The sequence below is a fragment of the Canis lupus genome, chromosome X (genome assembly GCF_003254725.2).
Source record: "Canis lupus dingo isolate Sandy chromosome X, ASM325472v2, whole genome shotgun sequence".
Classification (NCBI taxonomy): Eukaryota; Metazoa; Chordata; class Mammalia; order Carnivora; family Canidae; genus Canis; species Canis lupus.
In genome coordinates this window covers 10035757-10057540 of record NC_064281.1, presented here as the reverse complement: position 1 = coordinate 10057540, position 21784 = coordinate 10035757, and the positions used below count along the sequence as shown (strand labels likewise).

The following is a 21784-nucleotide window of genomic DNA, read 5'->3' as shown; positions in this document are numbered from 1 at the left end:
GGTTGGCTGGCTCTTAAAGCTTCTACCTGGAAGCGACATGTATCACTTCCACCCATATGTCCATGGCCAAAGTACACATCAGGGCGCACAATCTTTCTAAAGGGAGGGGTAGTGCAAGTCACATGGCAAATCTGATGTAAGCGATATGGCATTCTAGAATTGTCTCACTGGGAAGGTCATCAAATACTTGAGCAAGAATACAATCGAACACAGCTCTTATGACTCAGAACTTTCTTTCATTACTTTGGCCATAACATGAACGAAATAAATTGGAGTAAATTATTTTTTTGGAGATAGGGTTTGAAACATTAGCAATCCTAACATTTGATCCAGTTTATTAAAGATGCAGTGCTTCAAGTGTGGGGTAGCAGATATAGAACAGAAACATATATGACTCATTGAAATTCCACTCTAAGTAAAAGCCTATTTTACAAAATTGCTTTAAGCATCTACCATGCCCAGAATTGATCTTGGGGCTTTGAGGGATACGAACATAGCTAAGATGTGCACAGGGAGCTTAATGGACAATTAAAGGGAAAAAAATATGTCCACAAATAACATGAAGCAGTGATAAAACAGAGGAGAGATAGAATGGAGAAAATTCATAGCATGAGCTAAGTGTGAAATCTCTCAGCCTAGAGATATAATGGAATTGTGTAAGGAAACCCACTACTTTTTTTTTTTAAGATTTTATTTATTTGTTTGAGAGAGCGAGGGTGAGAGAGAGAGTGAGGGAGCACGAGCAGAGGGGAGGGGTAGAAGAAGAGGCAGATTCCCTGTTGAGCAGGGAGCCTGATGTAGGACTCGACCCCGGAACCCTGGGATCATGACCTCAGCCAAAGGCAGACAGTGAGCCGACCGAGCCACCCAGGTGCCCCAGAAACTACTTTAAAACCATATAATTTTTTTAAGCCATATAATTCAAAGGCACAATAATTTTATACCACGCGGTAGGTGTGTTTCGAAGAAGCTATGCAGGGGAGAAAAGACTGATCCAGCACATTGCTAAGAATTCCTAACTTTGGTCCTTGCTAAACAATGGCTACAAGTCTTTAGTAAAGACAGTGGTTATAGTGATGAAATCTGATTGAACTCTACTTTGCCAACTAAAATAAGTAACTAAGGGAAAATATCCATATTTCCCCTTTCTTAAAGAAAAAAAAAATCTTGTGACCTTTATCTTGTAGATTAAGAGTGAGGTTTCTTTGTCCTTCAAAATGTCAAGTTTTAACATGTGATTATCAGAAATTATTGACATAAAAATTTGAAGAAGTACAACTATGACAGATGTAAATGTTAAATTATTGATGTAAATTCAATTAAAGCTGCACTTTAAATAAAGGCCAGTACAGTTCCTTTGGTTAGTAAAATATGGTCTATTTCTCAAGGTAAAAAAAAAAACAACATACTTTCAGCATGTGAAAGAAGCCAGACACAAAAGACCACATATTACATGATTCCACTGATACAAAATGTCCAGGGTAGGCAAATCCCTAGAGATAGAAAGTAGGTTAGTGGTTCCCAGAGGCTCAAGGGAGGGAAGAATGGGAAGTGACTGCTAATGGGTTTAAGGTGTTTTGGGGGGGCATTGATGGAAATGTTCTGGAATTAGATGATGATGGTTGTACAACTTTGTGAATATACTAAAAACCATTGAAAAAACTCATTAAGTCACAAATAATGTTTATATATGTGATTTGGGGATGATTATTTTTCAAAGAGGCACTTTTAGAATTACTGACATACAGCCAAGCACAATACATAGAAAAACTCAACAACAGCAAAATCACCAAACGACTTTTTTTTAAAAGATTTTATTTCTTTATTTGAGAAAGAGCACGAGTGTGGGGCAGAAGGAGAGGGAGGGGGAGAAGCAGACTCCCCAACCAGCAGGGAGCCTGACACGAGGCTCGTTCCCAGGACCACGAGATCATGACCTGAGTCAAAGGCAGATGACCAACTGACTGAGCCACCTAGGTGCCCTATCAAACAACTTTTTCAACTATGTTCCTTACCTAAGATTTGTAGGGCCTTCTGCAGAGTAAAACAATGAACAGATAGAATTTTATTTATTTATTTATTTACTTACTTACTTATTATTTATTTATTTGAGAGGGAGAGAGGTGGGGGGAGAGGCAGAGGGAGAGAGAGAGACAGAATCTTTATTTTAAAAAATTTAATTTATTTAGAGAGAGCATGAGTGGAGGAGGGAGAGAGAGAATCTTAAGCAGACTCTCTGTGGAGCACGGAACCAAATACAGGCTCGATTTCCCCACTGTGAGATCATGATGATCAAAATCAAGAATCTGATGCTTAACTGACTGAGCCACCCTGGTGCCCTTAGAACTTAATTTTTATCTCCTTTTCCTTTTTTATTTCTGGTGACAAAGCTATTGAACACTAAAATGGAAAGTAACATACAAAAAGGGAAAGGTTGGGACACCTGGGTAGCTCAGTTGGTTAAGTGTCCAACTCTTGGTTTTGGCTCAAGTTATGTTCTTGGAGTTGTGCGATGGAGCCCTATGTTGGGCTCTGTGCTGGGTGTCAAGCTTGCTTGAGAGTCTCTCTTTCTCCCGCTTCCCCTCCCCAACCCACTAGCTCTCTTGCTCGCTCTCCTTAGAAAAAGAAAAAAAAAAGGAAAAGGTTATAAGACAACCTGACAGTTATCTATACACTAGATATGGTGGTAGAAAACATACTGTGGTCAGACTCTGGATATTTTTAACAGCTTTACTGAGGCATAATTTACATACAGTAAAATTCACTCATTTTAAGTACACAAATGATTTTTAGAGAGTTTGTGCAGTTTTTTTTTAGTTTGTGCAGTTTTATAGAGTTGTGCAGCCATCACCACAATCTAATTTTAGAACATTTCTAAATCCAAATGTAAACATTTCCCCAATAGGATCCCTTATGCCCATTAGCAGCAACTTCCCAGTCCTACCCTCAACCTCAGGCAACTGCTCATCTACCTCTGTCCTTATGGATTTGCCTATTCTGAACATTTCATATAAATGGAATCATAGAAAGTGTGTGGTGTTTTGTGGCTGGCTTCTTTCATCTATATTATAGCACGTATTATATCAGTATTATATAGTACTTATATAGTATTATATCAGTACTTCATTCCTTTATAATACTGAGTAGTATTTTTTTTTTGAATGGAGAGACCATAATTTGTTTATCCACTCAGAATCTGATAAACACCTGATAGTTTCACTTTTTGGCTATTATTAGTGATGCTGCTGTGAACATTCCTACACAAGTCTTTGTGTGGGCTTTTCTTTCTCTTGGGTATGTACCAAGGTGTGAAATTGCTGGATTATACAGTAAAATTGTGTTTAACTTTTTAAGAAATTGCCAAACTATTCCAAAGTGGTTGCACCATTTTACATCCCCACCATCAAAGTACAAAGTTCCAGTTTCTCGACATCCTTGCCACACGTATTTTCTGCTTTTTAAAATTATTATTATAGCCATCCTTGAAGGTATGAATTGCTGTCTCATGGTGGTCTTGATTTGCATTTCCCCAATGACTAATGATGTTGAGCATCTTTTTTTTTTTAAGGATTTATTTATTCATTTGAAAGGGAGGAAAGAGAGATCAGGCGGGGTGCGGGGCAGAGAGAGAGGGAGAGAGAATCTTGAGCACACTCCAAACTAAGTGTGCAGCCCAATGCAGAGCTCAGTCTCATGACCCTGAGATCATGACCTGAGACAAAACCAAGGGTCAGATGCTCAACCGACTGCACCACCCTGGTGCCCCAATATTGTTGAGCGTCTTTTCATGTGCTTATTTGACATTGCTCTATCTTCGATCTTCTTTGGTGAAATGTCTATTTAAATATTTTTGCCCATTTTTAAAATAATTTTTTGGGGGGGACGCCTGGGTGGCTCAGTGGTTGAGCATCCACCTTCAGCCCAGGGTGTGATCCTGGAGACCTGGGATCGAGCCCCACATTGGGCTCCCTGCACGGAGCCTGCTTCTCCCTCTGCCTGTGTCTCTGCCTCTCTCTGTCTCTCATGAATACATAAATAAAATCTTAAAAAATAATAATATATTTTTTTTTTAGAGAGAGTGAGGGATAGAGAGAGAGAGAATCTTAAGCAGGCTCCATGCCCAGTATAAAGCCCAATGCCAGGCTCAATCTCATGACTGTGAGATCATGACCTGGGCTGAAATCAAGAGTCAGACGCTTAACCAACTGGTTCACCCAGGCGCCCCAATCTTTTGCCCATTTTTACGTTGGGATTCTTAATCTTTGCAATAGAACCAATAGGATTTGTTGATTGATTGGAAGTTCGAAGGAAGGGAAAGAAAGGAGTTGACCATACCTCCAAGGTTTTTAGCTTAAATTATGTAAGTATGGAGTTGCTATTTTTTTTAATTTTATTTTATTTTATTTATGATAAGCACACAGTGAGAGAGAGAGAGAGGCAGAGACACAGGCAGAGGGAGAAGCAGGCTCCATGCACTGGGAGCCCGACGTGGGATTCGATCCCGGGTCTCCAGGATCGCGCCCTGGGCCAAAGGCAGGCGCCAAACCGCTGCGCCACCCAGGGATCCCTGGAGTTGCTATTAAGTGGAGAAGTGGTGATGGAGAGAAAATCAGAAGCTTGATTTTAAACATATGAAGTCTGACATGCTTGTTAGACATCCAAGTAGAGTTCTCAAGTAGGCTGTTAGATGTCGGGGCCTGGAATTCAGAGGAGAGATGCAAGCCTGATGATAAAGAGGAGTTATCTGCATGTAGATAGTATAGAAAGCCACAGAACTAGGGATGCCTGGGTGACTCAGTGGGTGAGCATCTGCCTTCAGCTCAGGGCCCGATTTTAGGGTCTGGGTTCAAGTCCTGCATTGGGCTCCTTACAGGGAGCCTACTTCTCCCTCTGTCTATGTCTCTGCCTCTCTCTCTCTGTGTCTCTCATGAATAAATAAATAAAATCTTAAAAAAAAAAAAGAAAACCCTAAACTAGATACGTCAACAAAGGAATGAGTGTAGATATAGAAGTGCCCAAGGACTAAATTCTGGACACTCCAAAGTTAAGAGGTCAAGAAAATAATGAGGAAGCAGCAATAATATTGAGACAGAGTGACCAGTAAGAGGGAAAACCAGAGAGAGCGCAACCTACTGTAAGCCACGCCAAGTGTTCACAAGGAGGCCAGCGTGTCAAATGCTGCTGGCAGGTTTCAGGGCTGAGGAGAACCGTCCCCTGGATTTAGTAGTGTAAAGAGTGGAGGTGGTTGGTGACCAAGTGAAGTCGAGAGACCCATGTTAGCTAGGGACTCAGGCATTTCATCAGAAAGTATAAGCGGGAAGGCCGAGGTCACAGGCCCGGTTGCTGTGGACAAGAGAGCACTCACAAACTGTAACATGCATTGTAAGGAGTCACTGAGGGCTCTGTGAAAACACACATTCAGATTCAACACATCTGAGACGGGGCCCTCGTGTTTGTATTCGCTCCCAGGTCTGGCTGATGCCGCCGAGGCCAGGGCCTCACTGCGAGGCAGCGAGAGTGGAGGGCTGAATTCATCTGCAGTTTTGTTTGGAAGCACAGATCCAACCAGGGATGTAAATGACAACTGCTCTGGGTTGACTCTAGAAGATTTTCTATGTTCTAGGGGCTCGACCGTCATTCACAGTGCAGCTCAAATCTGTGGCTTGAGAAACGGGGAAGAAATATAAGGAGCAATGATGTTTTGTGACTGAAACAGGGACAGGCCTTCTATCGAGAAATACAAAGGCTGCAAACTGCCTGGACAGAGGCCGAGGCGTGTGGACACAGCCTCTGTGTGGGTCAGTGTGAACTGGCAGGGGCGCCTCCTGCAAGGCCCGTTTGAGAAAGACTGCCATTATTTCTCCATTACACGTATGCACACACTAAAGCTTCAGAGTGACTCGGTGAGATAAATATTCAATCAAGGTCCTATTTCTAATTCTCTCTCTCAGTTCTTTTGATTTTTTTATAACCGCTTTATATACTGAGGTCTGATTTACAGACCACACAATTCACTCATTTCAAGTGTATGATTCGATGGTGTTTTGCATAGTAGTGCCACCATCACCACAATCAATTTTTGAACATTTTTGTTGTCCCCAAAAGGAACCCTCGGGCCCTTTAGCCACCACCTGATTTTTAAATGGTATTGAAATTCACTAAAATGTCTGCAAATTTTCTGCTCAGCAATTTGTGAGATTTCACAAAGCTGGGGAATACACATACATTTACTGCATGAAAACACAACTGTAGCGGTGCCTGGGTGGCTCGGTCCATTAACCATCTGCCTTCAGCTGGGGTCACGATTCCGGGGTCCTGGGATGGAGCCCCGAGTCAAGTCGGGCTCCCTGCTCAGCCAGAAGCCTGCTTCTCCCTCTCCCTCCACCCCTCTCTCTGCTCATGCTCTCTTACTCACTCTTGATCCCAAATAAATTAATTAAAAATCTTACAAAAAAAAACCAATTGTAGAGCTTCAAGGCCTCAGTCAGAGAGACACTAAAGACAAGATGCCCGGTGGACTCAGAGATGACAACACACACTTCACTTAAACCTGGGAGTTCTTTGCAGTCAGACGTGGGTGACCGTCTACTTCAGCTTGCCCTGGTAGAGGTTCACTCAGTTCCCCTGCCCCAGGCAAGAGCCAAGTGGAGCAGTGACTGGACAAGCTCTGGCTAGGCCATGGTTGGGGAAATAGGAAGTGGGTTCAGTCATTTACACTTCAGCACATTAGGTGGCACCCAGCCAGATGACTCACACCTCACTGGGCATCCACGGAAATGTCTTAATTTTTTGTTTCTACCCACAAAGGTGAATTTAGCAAATTATGATGCCATTTTGATGATTTAAAAGCAGCTGCAGGGGAGCTCTCTCGATATTTATTATACATATTGAAAGTGAACATATTCTAAAAGTAGTAAGTTTTTGATTGGGGAATATTTTTGTTTATTAATTAGATCTGTCACTTTCCTATGGCTGTTTTAGATTTTTTAAAAAAATATGTGCCATCGGGGTGCCTGGGTAGCTCAGTCAGTTAAGTGTCTGCCTTCAGCTCAAGTTGTGATCCCCCAGTCCTGGGATGGAGCCCTGCACTGGGCTCCCTGCTCACTGGGGAGCCTGTTTCTCCCTCTCCCTCCGCCCCTCCCCCTGCTTGTGTGCACACGCTCTCTCTCAAATAAATAAAATCTTTAAAAAGATTTATTCATGAGAGACACACAGAGAGAGGCAGAGACCCAGGCAGAGGGAGAAGCAGGCTCCATGCAGGGAGCCCGAAGTGGGACTTGATCCTGGGTCTCCAGGATCACACCCTGGGCTGAAGGTAACGCTAAGCCGCTGAGCCACCCGGGCTGCCCCCTAAATAAAATCTTTAAAAAATATATTTTAAAATATGTGCCACCATTTGAAGAAGTAACTACTTGGAACCTACTCCTATTTGCACCTTGTTTGTATTTTAAAAGAAAGAACATGCCCAATAAATTTTTTTTTTCAATTGTCCTGTAGGATGCTTGCAATAATTTAACAAAAGATACAAAACAGCTTGGTTCATTTGGCATGGCTGATTGTCACCTTTGTTATATAATCTCCCTAGCTTATACAGAGACTGAAGGTATAACGGCCACTATGTTTTAGAGGAAATGGTATTTAGAACTGCATTTATACATCAGAGGGAAGGATGCAGCCCTGGGGCAGACAGAGCCTATAAAGCACACATTCTTGTCATTGAAAAAACAAACCACAACTAGAAAACAGTGGAATTAATAGGAAGTCTGGACATTTGGGGAGGCAAAAGGATATATAAGAACAAAGCCCCCAAACAACACCTCACCTGGCCCTGGTACCTAACTTAATCCCTCTAGGCCTCAGATTTCTCACCTTTAACATGCTGGCAGGGTAGCTGTGAAGGTTAAATGAGATGCTGTAGATGAAGTGCCAGGAATCTAGCAAATAAGGTGATGCAATACCCTTCCCCATTCCTCTGCCTGGCTAACTTCATCTCCACATTTACCCTGAGGGTCACAGCCCTCCCTGATCCTCCTGGGTCCCTGTACCCCTGCCTCATCAGTCAGGCGGTGTCCTTCTCATACCTTTTAAAATGTAAAATGATAGCTGGCCACCAGGCCACGGCATTGGCACTTCCCCGTCATTTTGTGGGTCCCAAGGCCTGGGGTGGCTCTTGATCATCTCATTGCCCCTGGCACCGGGCAATAAAGCAATGTGCAATCGCTACTGCACAGCATTTCCGATAATGCACAGCAACGTCTCTGCAAACCTCACTTTAAATAATCATGCAAATAGAATTATATGAAGCTATCATCCTTTCTCCTTCTGGGCTGTAGCCTCTTCGGAAAGCAAGATGACGCCTTCTACAGTCTAGGCATTTACAGTAAATATTAAAAATATTTTTGTAAAATATTTAGCATTTACTGGGAAGTTATAAATAAAGCCATCTGACCTGAAAGACGAAGACCCCGCCCTCGCAAAGGCAGTGGAGCGCTGCCAGCTGCAGGCTTCCTGACTGGTGTTTAGAAATGGTAATAGGGAATGAAAGGAGCCTCTCATTCCAGGAAGTGCTGGGAGAGAGACAGAGCAGCAATTGTACCCAACTTTTTATCTAAAAAAAGTAACACAGACAAAAGGAGAGTGATGTGGGAAAAGGCGCGAAGAGCCCTTCTAGATTCAGGTATAACAACTGATGCTTCTGCCCCATGCAGTTACTCCTCATAACCAGGGCAACCAAGATCCAGGCTATACTTGTATTGTGCTGCCTCTCTGTGCTGTTAGTTTGTTTTTATTATGGGTCATGGGTAGGGAATTTGTGGTTGTTGGATTTGATGAAACATCCATTTGCAAAATTGCCAATAGAAGGAAGGAAAAAAAAATCTTTTTGCTTCTACCCCACTTAAATTCTTGGCTGGGACTCTGTAGCAAAAGACAGATGAACAAGAGGAAAGCATTCCCATTTACTTAATATAGATTTTACCTGACACAGGGGCTTTCATAACAGAGTGAAGCCCCAAAGACAGTTAAGTCGGTGTGGGATTTTTTACCTTTTTTTTTTTTAAGATGTATTTATTTGAGAAAGAGAGAGAAAACGAGTGGTGGGGGGAGGCGAGGGAGAGGGAGAAGCAGACTCCCCACTGAGCAGGGAATCTAACCTGGGGCTCAATCCCAGGACCCCAGGAGCCTGACCTGAGCTGAAGGCAGACACTTAACCAACTGAAGCCGCCCAGGTACCCCTAAACTGGTGCATTTTTGTACCAGGTTTGATGAAGAGTGGAACATCAGGGAGAACTATGATAGAACAAAAGGGCATGAGCTGGGGGAAGGCGAGAAAGTCTTTGTTCAGACTCCCCTGGGTGTCCCTGCCTCTGCAGGGATCAGGGGTGCCCCTTGCCTTGGGTATGAGGAGAGCACCTCTCACTGGAGGGTCTGAGGACCTGCCTCAGGGGAGAAGGGAGGGGCAGAGTCCTGCTTGCACTTGCCCTTATTCAAATTCCTTCCACTTCTTCAATATGCCAAGGTACCAGATTCTGGAGCAGGGTTTCCTGAACCCTGTCACCAAGGGCTTTGTCAACTCTAAAGATGCAGGGAGAGGAGTCTCCGTGTACTCTTGCTTGAAACCAGTCCCGTGACAACTGGACCACTGCTATGGCCATCTGCCTGGGGATCTCTGCATCCAGCCTTGCTTCCCTCCCCCTCTAACTTAACACAGCGGCCAGAGGGAACTTTCATAAAGGCCATTCAAATAGGATCACTACCAACTCCCTGGTTTCAATGGCTTCCCATCCGGCTTGGACAAAACCCAAAGTCCTTATCATGACTGACAAAGGCCCTACTGAACCCAATGGCCCTTGTGACTTCACCTCTGTCCTTCTTCCCCTTGCCACTGGACCTCAGCTCCGGTGGACTCTTGCCCTACCTGGTCTGTGTCAGCCACCCGCTGGCCCGCCCACCATAGGGCCATTGAACTTGCTGTTCCCATAAAAGTGATTTTAAATTAAATGAAAGCTTTCCCACCCCCACCTCCGCAAGCAATTTTAAAGAAAAACACTTTCTTTTTAGTGGCTAAGACATAAAATGTGAAAGAATGATTATCTCTACTTAAAAATGTAATGCTGTCTCATTGGCTAAAAGAAAAAAACCCACGTTACTATTTGCCTATTCTTGTTCCAAAAGTTCCTGACAAAGTTGATTTAAAAAAAAAAAGTTGGGATCCCTGGGTGGCGCAGCGGTTTGGCGCCTGCCTTTGGCCCAGGGCGCGATCCTGGAGACCCGGGATCGAATCCCACATCGGGCTCCCGGTGCATGGAGCCTGCTTCTCCCTCTGCCTGTGTCTCTGCCTCTCTCTCTCTGTGACTATCATAAATAAATAAAAAAATTAAAAAAAAAAAAAAAAAAAAAAAAAAAAAAAAAAAGTTGATAAAAAATGAGAAAGACTACCCAGATTTTTACATTTTGGAGAGTAAAGGAATTTCCATTTTAAATGCTTCCGTTCGTCTCCAAATTGTTTGCCCAATTCCAGCATAACAAAATTTTTAAAACCCCACCACACACACAAAAAAAACCAAACCACGACATGAACACTGGGTTTTCATGTGATGTGCTCTTTTATAACCGCTGAATAGTTTTTAAGATCGTTCTAAGTCACATGAAACCAGTTTGTGAAACTTGGAAGTTTTAGGTGACTTTGCAAATTTCTCTTTTAAAAAAAAAAAAGACTAGCGTGTTACATCACAATAAGCAGCCCTGGGAAGCCACAGGGAAAAAAGATATCAGAATAGAGGGCACCTGGGTGGCTCAGAGGTTGAGCCTCTGCCTTTGGCTCAGGTCGTGATCCCCAGGTCCTGGGATGGAGTCCCAACATCGGGTTCCCAGAGGCGAGCCTGCTTCTCCCTCTGCCTGTCTCTGCCTCTCTCTCTCTGTGTCTCTCATGAATAAAAAAAATAAAATCTTAAAAGAAAAAAGATACTGGAACAGAATTTGCACTCAATGGCCTCATGGCCTTGGTTACTTCAAACCTATTTGAACACACATACATATTGTAGTTTTAGGCACTGTTTGGGGAACTGTGTCAGGAGGCAGGCAAGCTGTATATCTGGTTACCTTCAGAGCTCTGACACAGGAAGTTAGGATGGGTAGGAGAAAACTGGCGAAAATGTGTAGGTGCAGCAAGAACTCAGAAGTAAACTTTTTAAAACTGTAACCATTCACATTTGACAAGTTCTCCAAAGAGAACTTGTTCAGCTATAAACACGCAGAAGGCGTGCTGGGCGTAAACAGTTGCACACTGCAAAAGCCTTAAAGAAGGAACTTCCTCTTCAATTCATGTATTAATGTTGGTAGAGTCAAAGGCTGAGGCAACGGACGACCTCTGACAGATCAGGGCCTGTTTTTACATAAAGAGAATTGGAACTTCACACCTAAAAGGGTTCAGAGTATGTGACCCCCAAATACGCCATCCGGCATGATGATCATTCCAGGCTGAAAGCCCATGAGAACAGACCGAGTCCACACAAGCTCTGGGCCTTCCGTCCACCTGCCTAAGGGCAGAACGTAATCTCCTGCTGTGAATTCTGTATCAGGAAGGAGGAAACCACCTCCTCGGGGTGGCAGCAAGAAAAGTCCACAGAAACAGGCCTTACTACACAGACATTATGTTCCATGACCCCCATCCCCGTATATTTACCCTCCCACAGTCTGCTGCCCCTAAAAGCCTAAAGCCCTTTGCCTTTGTCTTATTTCATTCTTTGTTAAGATGCTACTATACAAGCCCATGTTCTTTTTTTTTAAGATTTTATTTATTTATTTATGAGAGATACAGGCAGTGAGAGAAGCAGGCTCCCCACAGGGAGCCCGATGTGGGACTCGATCCCAGAACTCCGGGATCACGCCCTGAGCCAAAGGCAGATGCTCAACCACTGAGCCACCCTGGTGCCCCACAACCCCACGATCTAATCTCCACTGGAATTCTTCATCACCAGGTTTCTCCTCTATGCATCACGCACCATGTGTTAATAAACAGATTTTCTCCTGTTGGTCTGTCTATTGTCTAATTTGCAGGGTCCTGGCTTCAGAGCCTAGCAGAGCTTTTTTCCTCCCCTAAAGATCTAAATTCACATGCCCTGGAGAACATGAAGACTCCCTACCATCAGAAACCAAACTTCATCAACAGTTTAGATACTCCGGAGAACTTGTGCAAAACAAAACAAAACAAAACAAAACAAAACACCCAACCCAAACAAACAAACACATGACTCCTCTGACTAGGCAAGGGGACTAGAAGCAAAATTCTAACTGCGAGGTTAGAGGATAACTTTCATGGTTCAAGGGAGACACCTGTAAAGTGAGAAAAGACAGGGGACAGTAACCAAGCCCTGGTTATCCAACATCAGAGCCTAAAGACACTATTCATCTCGTCCCACATGGCCAGAAATCCATTCCTAAAGGTCCTGCATGGAGAATTTGGAGGAGGACAGTGTGGGAGCCATTGGAGTGGGGCTTGGCTCGGCCAAGTCACGGCACCTTTAAGGACCCGTTTCCTCATGATGAGGGAGCAGAAGGCAAGCTGAGGACAAAGCACAAGTTGACACCTCCATGACCCCGGCCCCCCCCAGAGTGGCATGTGTGTGACATTCCCTAGGCACTCCTGGCTGCCCTAAAGCTATAGGAAAGGAGAGACAAATGGTTAATTTATATAGTCCAGTAGACCTGAGTTTCCCTCATTTTACAGAATGTCTCAGTGATTTATAAGAGAAAAGCATTCTTGGGGCACCTGGGTGGTTTAGTCGGTAAAGCATCTGCGTTCACCTCAGGTCATGATCCTGGAGTCCTGGGATCCAGCCCCACATCAGGCTCCCTGCTCAGCAGGGAGTCTGCTTCTCCCTCTCCCTCTGCTGCTCCTCTTGCTTGTGCTCTCTCTCTCTCTCAAATAAATAGATATAATCTTTAATCTTTTTTCTTTAAAAAAAAAAAAAAGCATTCCTATCGATAACCTAACTTCCAGAAGGAAACTCCCAATTGTCTTAATATTAATGCTTTACTACAGGGAAAAACAACCTTGACAATGGCAAGGCCTCCAGTATCTTATAGGTCCTCTTGTGCATACAGAAATTCTTTAGAAAACCTCTTTTTCCTTACCCCCTACTCCCAAGTATATAATCAGTCATGTGTCACAAGCCTGGGGCAGCAGCTCCTTCTGCCCAGAGGTCCTGTCCCCTGTGCTTTAATAAAACCACTATTTTGCACCAAAGACTTTGCCATGGGGCTCAGGACCTCACCTATGTATATTCAAAAACTCTATCATACAGAGCGACATTCTTTTCTTAGAGCTGTGAGACAATCAAGTGAGAGCCTGTGTGTGAGCAGTTCTCAACTCTGACTGCATCTCAAAACACCTTGAGGAATTAAAAAAAAGCAATGGTGATGCCTGGGGTTGCAGCCCACGCATTTGGATTCAATTGCTCTGGGGAGGGCCCTGAGCATCTGTGGGTTGTCAAGGCTCCCCAGAGGACTCTCATAGGCAGCCGCCCAGGACTACAGGCCTACTGAGAAAGCAGCACTTCTCAAACCGTCTTGAACAGGATCACCTGGGGCTCTGCCAAAATGCAGAGTTGGGACTCAGGAGCACGAGGCCTGGGACTCTGCATTTATAACAGGCTCTAGGGCAGGAGGAGCTGCTCTCAGCCACACTCAGAGAACAGCAGAGTAATATGTGGCCACAAAACAAAAAGTCATCAACTCTCTCCCCAAACGGTCACATTTTAGTGATTGTGGTGTGAGCTTGAACGAATGACTTTCCTTCCTTCTTTGTAGGGTTGTTTTAAGAACAGTGTGTATTAGATTTTATTTTATTTATTATTTTTTAAATTTTTTAAAAAAGATTTTATTTATTTATTCATGAGAGACACAGAGAGAGAGAGAGAGAGAGAGGCAGAGACACAGGCAGAGGGAGAAGCAGGCTCCACGCAGGGAGTCCGATGTGGGACTCGACCCCGGGACTCCAGGATCATGCCCTGGGCTGAAGGCAGGGGCTAAACCGCTGAGCCACCCGGGCTTCCCCCCTGTATTAGATTTTAAAAGCAAGCATAACAGGGTGGTATCAAAAAAAAGGTATCACTCTGGTTCTTGGTTAAGAGAACATTTATTTACAATTATAAGCATACCCACTTGCTATGGTACCACTGCTCCCCACATTCGTTACAGATCACATAGGTCATCATCTCCTCATCTGGATTTGAATTCCGTACCCAACTTGGAAGGAAAAGTGTGCCTCTGGCGATTACGGTGACCTTGCAATTGAACTTCTCACAGCGTCTGCATTTTATTTTTCTTGTGTGTGTGCCCTCGATCGCTTGGGGAAGGTGATGCTCCTGTATGCAAGATTCCGTGTAGGAGGCTCTCAACTGCTTCAGTTCCTTGTTTGCCATTTCCATCACAGTCATCTTGGCGAATTCTCTCGGAGACATGGTCCCAGAGAGCAGGTTTTGTTGTAAGTGAGAATTTTTGGGGTTCCTCAGATTGGCAACTTTGCTTCTCACACAAGTTTTGTATTTTTTGAGGTTCTTGGAATGAAGGGTAAAAATGTGCTCTTCAATTTTTCTTGCAAAGTTTCGCCACAAATCAGCTTTGGGCTGCTCTGTGAAAGGACTAGTTAAAGCTTCATAAAGAAGCTCTGTGCATTTAGCTCTCACAGGTACCATGGGATCCAGCAACTCACTGGATCTCTGGGCAGTGGATTTAGGGTCACCACTCCTGAAATGCTCCTCCTTAGGTTCCGTCTGACTTGTGCTATTTTCAGGCACAATCATTTCAAAGGCTTCTGCAACACTGTGGGATGAAGAATTAGAGCTGGAGCCGCCTGATAGCTCATCCTGACTTGGGTCATGAGAAAGTCTTGAGTTTTCTTCATTTCTACCCGTAGGGAAAGATTTGTCCCTCGGTTTGAAGTGGAGATCCTTTTTATAAAGAGCTTTCCATTCTGACAGCAAGTGCTTGGCTTTCTTTTTCAAAGCCACCGAGGGGCAGTGTTTGAGGACTCTGTACACAGCCCTGACCACAATGGTCTCCTGGAGATCTTCTTTCGTCACACACAGAGTCTCCAGGTCAGTAAGGTGGTTGCCAAGATCCTCAAAATTCCTTTTAGACAGCAGTTGCTCAATAAGGGAGGCGCTGGCAGCTATCTGGTTCTTGTCAGACATCTTTACAGCTGCAAGGAAAAGAGAAAAGAGGTTTCTGGTTTTTTCAAGCTTGTGTTTGCCAGTCAAACTTCCTGATAATAGCAGGGCACTTTCTGCCAACTACCTATGTGGTGTTTTCTGAAAGAGTTGTGTAACACAAGTGGGTGTGACCTGTTAGAAAATGGAATCTGCAATGTGGTATGGTTTAGTTTCAAAAGGCTGAGTCTCAGTAGTTGGAAAAAGAAAAAAAAAGCGGCACTGTAACCAGCTTCCGCATTAACGGTTGCTTAAAAGAAGCTTGTTGGAAGAGCTCTATAACTTTTTCCATCCCAAATTTTACAGATTAATAGTCTTTCTGGATCTAGATGGGTCAGTTGCTTTGGATGGAATTTGGTGGTCACATTGTGCATGAGATCATGCCAGTGTCAGCATCAACAGGGTAAGTGAGCAAGGCTGGCCCATTTCTTCCCATATTCAGTTATAAAGCTGAACTACTTGTGGATTTTATCATCTTTAATTGGTACTTTTCTGAATATACAAGAATGAGAAACAGGGCAATAAGGGGATGCTATTTAGATGTTCCAAGGAATGTGACAAAATCATGAGATAATAGAGGCTACAAAGCAGCTGGAGCCAGATCTGATAAGCCCGAAGAGCCAATAGGCACTGTGCTGACATCCGAGTCTTCTGAAAAACAGGGTAAGCATTCAGACTAAGCAATCTGGACATTTTATGACTTTGGACCAACTAGTCATAGGCCAGTTTGGTTCCATTAACTTTTTTGTTTAGCTTCTAGGTGTAAAAAGTTGTTTGATGATTATATCTGTGTGAATCTCATCCCAGGCAGGTGTTTATCTAACCATTCTATTTTTCTCTCCTCATAATGTACATAACCTTGCTACCTAATACCCTTGTACCTACATCTGCTCATCTGGTCTAAAAATGGACATATGCATCTTGATGCCATGGACCGTGTCTTTTCAAAAACTCATGGGCTTCCATTTTATAGCACTTGATATTAAATGCCCATCACTGGGTCCCCTGGGTGGCTCAGTCGGTTGGGCATCTGACTCTTGGTTTTGGCTCAGGTCATGCATGGTCTCAGGGTCATGGGATAGAGCCCATCTTAGGCTCTGCCCTTAGTGAGGGAGTCTGCTGGACTCCCTCTCCCTCCCCCTTTGCCGCTTGCACATGCACTCTCTCTAAATACATAAATAAATAAAATCTTAAAAAAAAAAAAGCCCATCACTAAGCACATAGGCTAATAACACCGAAGGGAGCACAGAGAAGATCAATGCAGCCTTCTTATTTTTTATTTTTTAATGCAGCCTTCTTAGAAACCATATGACAAGTTCTGTAAAATGCAATGTTCTTTTAGTCAGCAATTCTACTTCTGTAAGTTTACATTAGGGAAACAAAAGATGTGGAAGCTGTACATGTAAGAATTTTCTCCAAACTTTGAAGCAACTGCAAGGTCCCAAATGGCTAAACTTGCACACAAATGTGCACAGCAGCATTATTCTTAATAGCCAAAAAGTAGAAACAACCTGAATGTCTGTCAACTGATAGATAAACATGTAGCCTATCCATACAATAGAATGATATTTGGCCAAAAAAAAAAAAAAGAAATTCTGATATATACTACAACATGGATGAACCTCGAAAACACTATGTCAAAAACACAGAAGACCACATATTGTATGATTCCATTTATATGAAATGTCCAGAATTGGCAAATCTATAGAGATGGAAAATAGACTGGTAGTTGACTAGGACTGGGGCAGAGGGATGAGGGGGGCAGTGGGGTGGAATGAAAGGGGGGTGGCTGTCAACAAGTGCAGAGTTTTTGAAGAAAGTAAGCAACCTTCTCTAAAGTTGACTGTGGTGGTGAACTGCACAACTGTAAATATACTAAAAATCACTGAAGTGTACACTTTAAGGACGTGAACTGTACGGTGTATAAATTATATCTGAATAAAGCTGTCATTTAAAAACAGCATATATAGGGCACCTGTGTGGCTCTGTGGGTTAAGCATCTGCCCTTGGTTCAGGTTAGGATTCTGGGGTCCTGGGATTGAGCCCTGCACCGGGGTCTCTGCTCCTCGGGTAGCCTGTTTCTACCTCTCCCTACTGCTCCCCCTGCTTGCATGCTCTCTGTTAAATAAATAAAATCTAATAAATAAATAAATAAATAAATAAATAAATAAATAAATAAATAAAGCATATAGAGTCTGATCCAAATTTTATTTAAGAATCACATATGAAGAGAAAAGGTTAAAAACAGATACACAAAATTTTAGGTAGTGACATTTTCTGAATGGTAAAATTTTTAGATGAGTTTTGTTTTTATTCCTTCCTGGATTTTCTATGATGAGTATATATTATTTTCATAACCAGAAAAGTGATTCATTCAATATAATTTCATGACCAATTCCACATACTTACAAATGTTTGCCTATTGGAAAATGGCACAGTAGATGGATCAGTCTTCCACCTTCCCTCTGGAATCAGAATATCATATAGGTGTTACGTGACCTGCGGCTTTGCCTTCAGATTAGCATTCACAATTTCCTATCGTAACTCCAATTGCTGAGTCTAAGCCAGTTGAATCTCCTCTTGAACATGAAATACTCATCTTGCCTGCATTCCATATTCATTCCATAGGCATCACTACTGAAGAAATCAGGATTGACGTTTGCTGGATGTTGACAAGGTGGTTAATCAGAGAGAGGTCTAGAGTGCCCACAAAGAGGTTAGGCAATATTTAACTCAGGTCAGAATTTCTCAACAAACGGTCAGAGTCTCAAGGAGATTCTGAAGGGGAATAGCTTCAGGGCTTCAGTGCGATGAGAACAGCAGTTTGTTTTACCAGCAAAACTTTTTTTTTCCTTTCTATACATCTATAGACGTTAATGGATTCATGCATGAGCACTCTGCTCTTTATTTCACACGTCCTTTTATTTACCTCTCTTCCGTATTTCTTTCTTTTCCATTTCTAATTGTGGTAAAATACACATGCCATAGACTTGTCATCTTAGGGATCCCCGGGTGGCTCAGCAGTTTAGCGCCTGCCTTCGGCCCAGGGTATGATCCTGGAGACCCAGGATCAAGTCCCACATAGGGCTCCCCATAGGGAGCCTACTTCTCCCTCTGTGTTTCTGCCTCTCTCTCTGTGTCTGAATAAATAAATAAAATCTTAAAAAAAAAAAAAGGCCTTGTCATCTTAGCCATTTTTAAGCATATGGTTCAATTGTTAAGTACATTCATGTTGTTGTGCAACCAGCCTCCAGAACACTTATTCTCTTGCAAAACAAACTTTGTACCCATTAAACAACAACTCCCTGTTCCTTTCTCCCCCATAGCTCCTGGCAACCATCAAGCTACTTTCCGTCTCCATGATTTTGACTACCTACTGCATGTAAGTGGAATCAAACAGTATTTGGCTTTTTGTGACTGGCTTATTTCACTTAGTATAATGTTCTCAAAGTTCACCTGTGTTGTAGCAGGTGTCCTGGAACAAGTGGTCTATACATGCAATGGAATATTAACATTAATAATAAATCAATGAATTAAAGAAATATAAATAATAATAAATTAACATTAGTAAGAATGTTATTAATATTCCATTGGATATATAGACCACATGTTACTTAGCCATTCATCCACTAATAAACACTTGAGTTGCTTCCACCCTTTGGCCATTGTGAATAATGCTATGAACATGGGTATACATGTATCTCTTTGGGACCCTGCTCTCAATGTTTTTGGGTAAATACCCAGAAGTGGGATTGCTGGGTCATATGGTAATTCTACTTGCAATTTTTTGAGGAACTGCCATACTGTTTTCCATTCTTCTCCATTATTTTTAACAGCATTTAAATCCTGTCAAACTTTTTTTTTTTAAGATTTTATTTATTTATCCACGAGAGATACAAAGAGAGAGAGACAGAGACAGAGACACATGCAGAGGGAGAAGCAGGCTCCCTGCAGGGAGCCCGATGTGGGTGGGACTCGATCCTGGGTCTCCAGGATCACACCCTGGGCCGAAGCCGGCACTAAACCGCTGAGCCACTCGGGCTGCCCAAAATCCTGTCAAACTTTCTATTCCCCCTATGGGACAATGATGTGGATATGAAGCATTTATTGCCGTTAGGAGGGAATACTGTGAAAGCAGCTGAGACGCAAAATTTTGAGAATTGCCCTAAGAAGATAAGTAAGCTGTGTATCCAGTTGACAGCTCTACAGAGTTCATTCAATAAATATTTATTACGTATCTAGTACATACTAGATGCTGAGCCTAGAGATATTCTCGGGCAGCCCCGGTGGTGCAGCGGTTTAGCGCGGCCTGCAGCCCAGGGCCTGATCCTGGATCGAGTCCCACGTCAGGCTCTCTGCATGGAGCCGGCTTCTCTCTCTCTCTCTCTCTCTCTCTGTGTGTGTCTCTATGAATAAATAAATAAAATCTTTTAAAAAAATTAAAAAAAAGACATTCTCTGCTTTGAGGAAGCGGACAGCCCAGTGGAAGGAATACAGACAAGAAACTGGCCACTTATAACACAGGGTATCTCCAAAGGATAGACGGGGCCGCTAGAGGACATTCATAGCAGGAATACTGGACTCGAATCTGGGTTTCCGACCATCTGGGGGCCGGCTCTAAAGGCTTCTTCACTGCATTCATTCTGATTCATGGCACTTTGTTAGAGGGATCATCCTCTAGTACAGATCTCATCAAGCCATTCCCTCATTTTCCTACTTAAAGCCCCTCAAAGGTTCCTCTCTGGTCTCAGGATGGTGCTCCAAGGTCCTTGGCTGGGTAATAAAAACTCCTTCCAGGGGTACCTGGGTGGCTCAGTGGTTGAGCGTCTGCCTTCAGCTCAGGGCATGATCCCGGGATCCTGGGATCAAGTTTCACACTGGACTCCCCACGGGGAGCCTGCTTCTCCCTCTGCCTGTCTCTGCCTTTTTCTGTGTGTCTCTCATGAATAAATAAATAAAATCTTTTACAAAAAAAAAAAAAAAAAGCCCCTTTCAGCCTTCCTCATGACCTCACTGAACCACAGAAAGGCACTGACCATTTCACAGTTCTGTGTCTTTTGTCAGAAACTCCCTGAGCTAAGCCTAATTCTCACCACGAGTGGCATCAGGCCTGACCATAAACCTCAATCATCTGGAGAAATTAAACAGCAAAAACAAAAACAATGCCAGGGCCTTGTCCCAGAAAGAATGGATGGGAATCCCTGAGGGTAGGCCTGGCTATTTTCTCAGCTGCCCAAGTGACTCTGATTTAAAGCAGAGCTGCTGCCACTGCTCTATACACATACTAGCACAAGGCCCTCCTGCTACAGGACCGACTCAGTTACACTGCCATCAGCCCAAAGACAGCTCCTGACCTGCTCCTCCAGTGAATGTATAGAACTTCCCTGCTTTTGGATTTTGCTGACTGAGCCCCATTAGGAAATATTAAAAACACTTCCTGTGCACAGCTCACCTGAGACTCTTCTCTACAATTATAACTGGTGGTTGCAATGTCTTAAGCGTCACGATGCACCCAGTTCCCCGGACTTATTCCCTCCCTTACCTCTTAACAGCAGAAGGCAATGTACATTTATTGAACTGTACGTGCCACACACATTTATGTCATCTCCATCCTTGCGATGACCCCAAGTCAGGTATGTGGCTTATCTCCATCTTCCAGATGAGGAAGCCTGTTAAAAAAAAAAATCATAAAAATTTTTTTTAATTTAAAAACGTCTTTAAAAAAATCAAATATTTGTGATGGCTTTTCACTGTGCGGACTACATTAAAATTATTTTTTAAAGATTCTCCTTAATCACAAGAGACACACAGAGAGCGACCCAGAGACACAGGCAGAGGGAGAAGCAGGCTCCCTGCGTGGAGACCAATGCAGGACTCGATCCCAGGACCCCAGGATCATGCCCTGAGCCGAAGGCAGACACTCAACCACTGAGCCACCCAGGCGTCCCTAAAATGTTTTTTATTGTCTGCTTTCCCCACAAGACCATAAGAGAATGATGTCTGTTTCATTCACGGAGACACGCCCAGCAGACACCTGGCCAGTTCTTACTATTACTCAACAAATTCTTATTAAATGAGAAAAGAGGATCCAGAATGCTTCCTCTCCTCTCTGCTTGTACGCCCCATTCTTTTTTTTTTTTCAAGATTTTTTATTTATTTGGGGTGGAGCACAACCAGAGGGGAGGGGCAGAGGCAGAGGGAGAAGCAGACACACCCCTGAGCAGGGAGCCTGACGCGTGGCTGGATCCCAGGACCTCAAGAGCATGACCTGAGCCAAAGGCAGATGCCTAACTGACTGAGCCACCCAGGCGCCCCTGTACACTTCATTCTTTCCACTACAGACCAGCTTGCTCGTACCCACTGCACCTAAGCTCACTGCCCCTCAGCTTCTTCCACATGAGCCAACCTCATCTCAATTCTAGTTCGAAAAGTTATGTAAAAGACAAAACAAAAAGGAGTAGCAGCAGTAGCAGCAGCAGCACCATGGTGCCCACTGTGGGTTGAGTGGACTGCAGAGATCAAGCTTGTGGGGATAAGAAGGGTCAAGAAGCTAGAGTTCACAGAAGCCGAGGGGC

At 43.5% G+C, this 21784-nt stretch overlaps 2 protein-coding genes across 4 annotated transcripts in view; both read right to left on the bottom strand.

Moving 5' to 3' along the window:
- Positions 1–20879, bottom strand: part of RAB9A (RAB9A, member RAS oncogene family) — a 52300-nt gene extending 31421 nt beyond the window's left edge. Inside the window, exon 1 of the mRNA XM_025436750.3 lies at positions 20752–20879. The gene's annotated coding sequence lies outside the window, so the exon portion shown is untranslated. The remainder of the gene's footprint in view (positions 1–20751) is intronic.
- Positions 14119–20883, bottom strand: TCEANC (transcription elongation factor A N-terminal and central domain containing). 3 transcript variants are annotated; one of them, XM_049107872.1, is made up of 3 exons: positions 20752–20883; positions 17619–17871; positions 14119–15202 (listed from the first exon to the last, which is right to left on the bottom strand). In XM_049107872.1, exon 3 carries the CDS (start codon positions 15192–15194, stop codon positions 14148–14150), a length of 1047 nt encoding a protein of 348 aa, XP_048963829.1. In that variant the 5' UTR covers positions 15195–15202; positions 17619–17871; positions 20752–20883; the 3' UTR covers positions 14119–14147. The 3 variants fall into 3 exon arrangements, with proteins under 3 accessions (XP_048963829.1, XP_025292500.1, XP_025292519.1); XM_025436715.2 differs by having other exon boundaries at positions 17619–17674; positions 20752–20879; XM_025436734.2 differs by lacking the exon at positions 17619–17871 and having other exon boundaries at positions 20752–20879.
- Between the last annotated feature and the right edge of the window lie 901 nt (positions 20884–21784).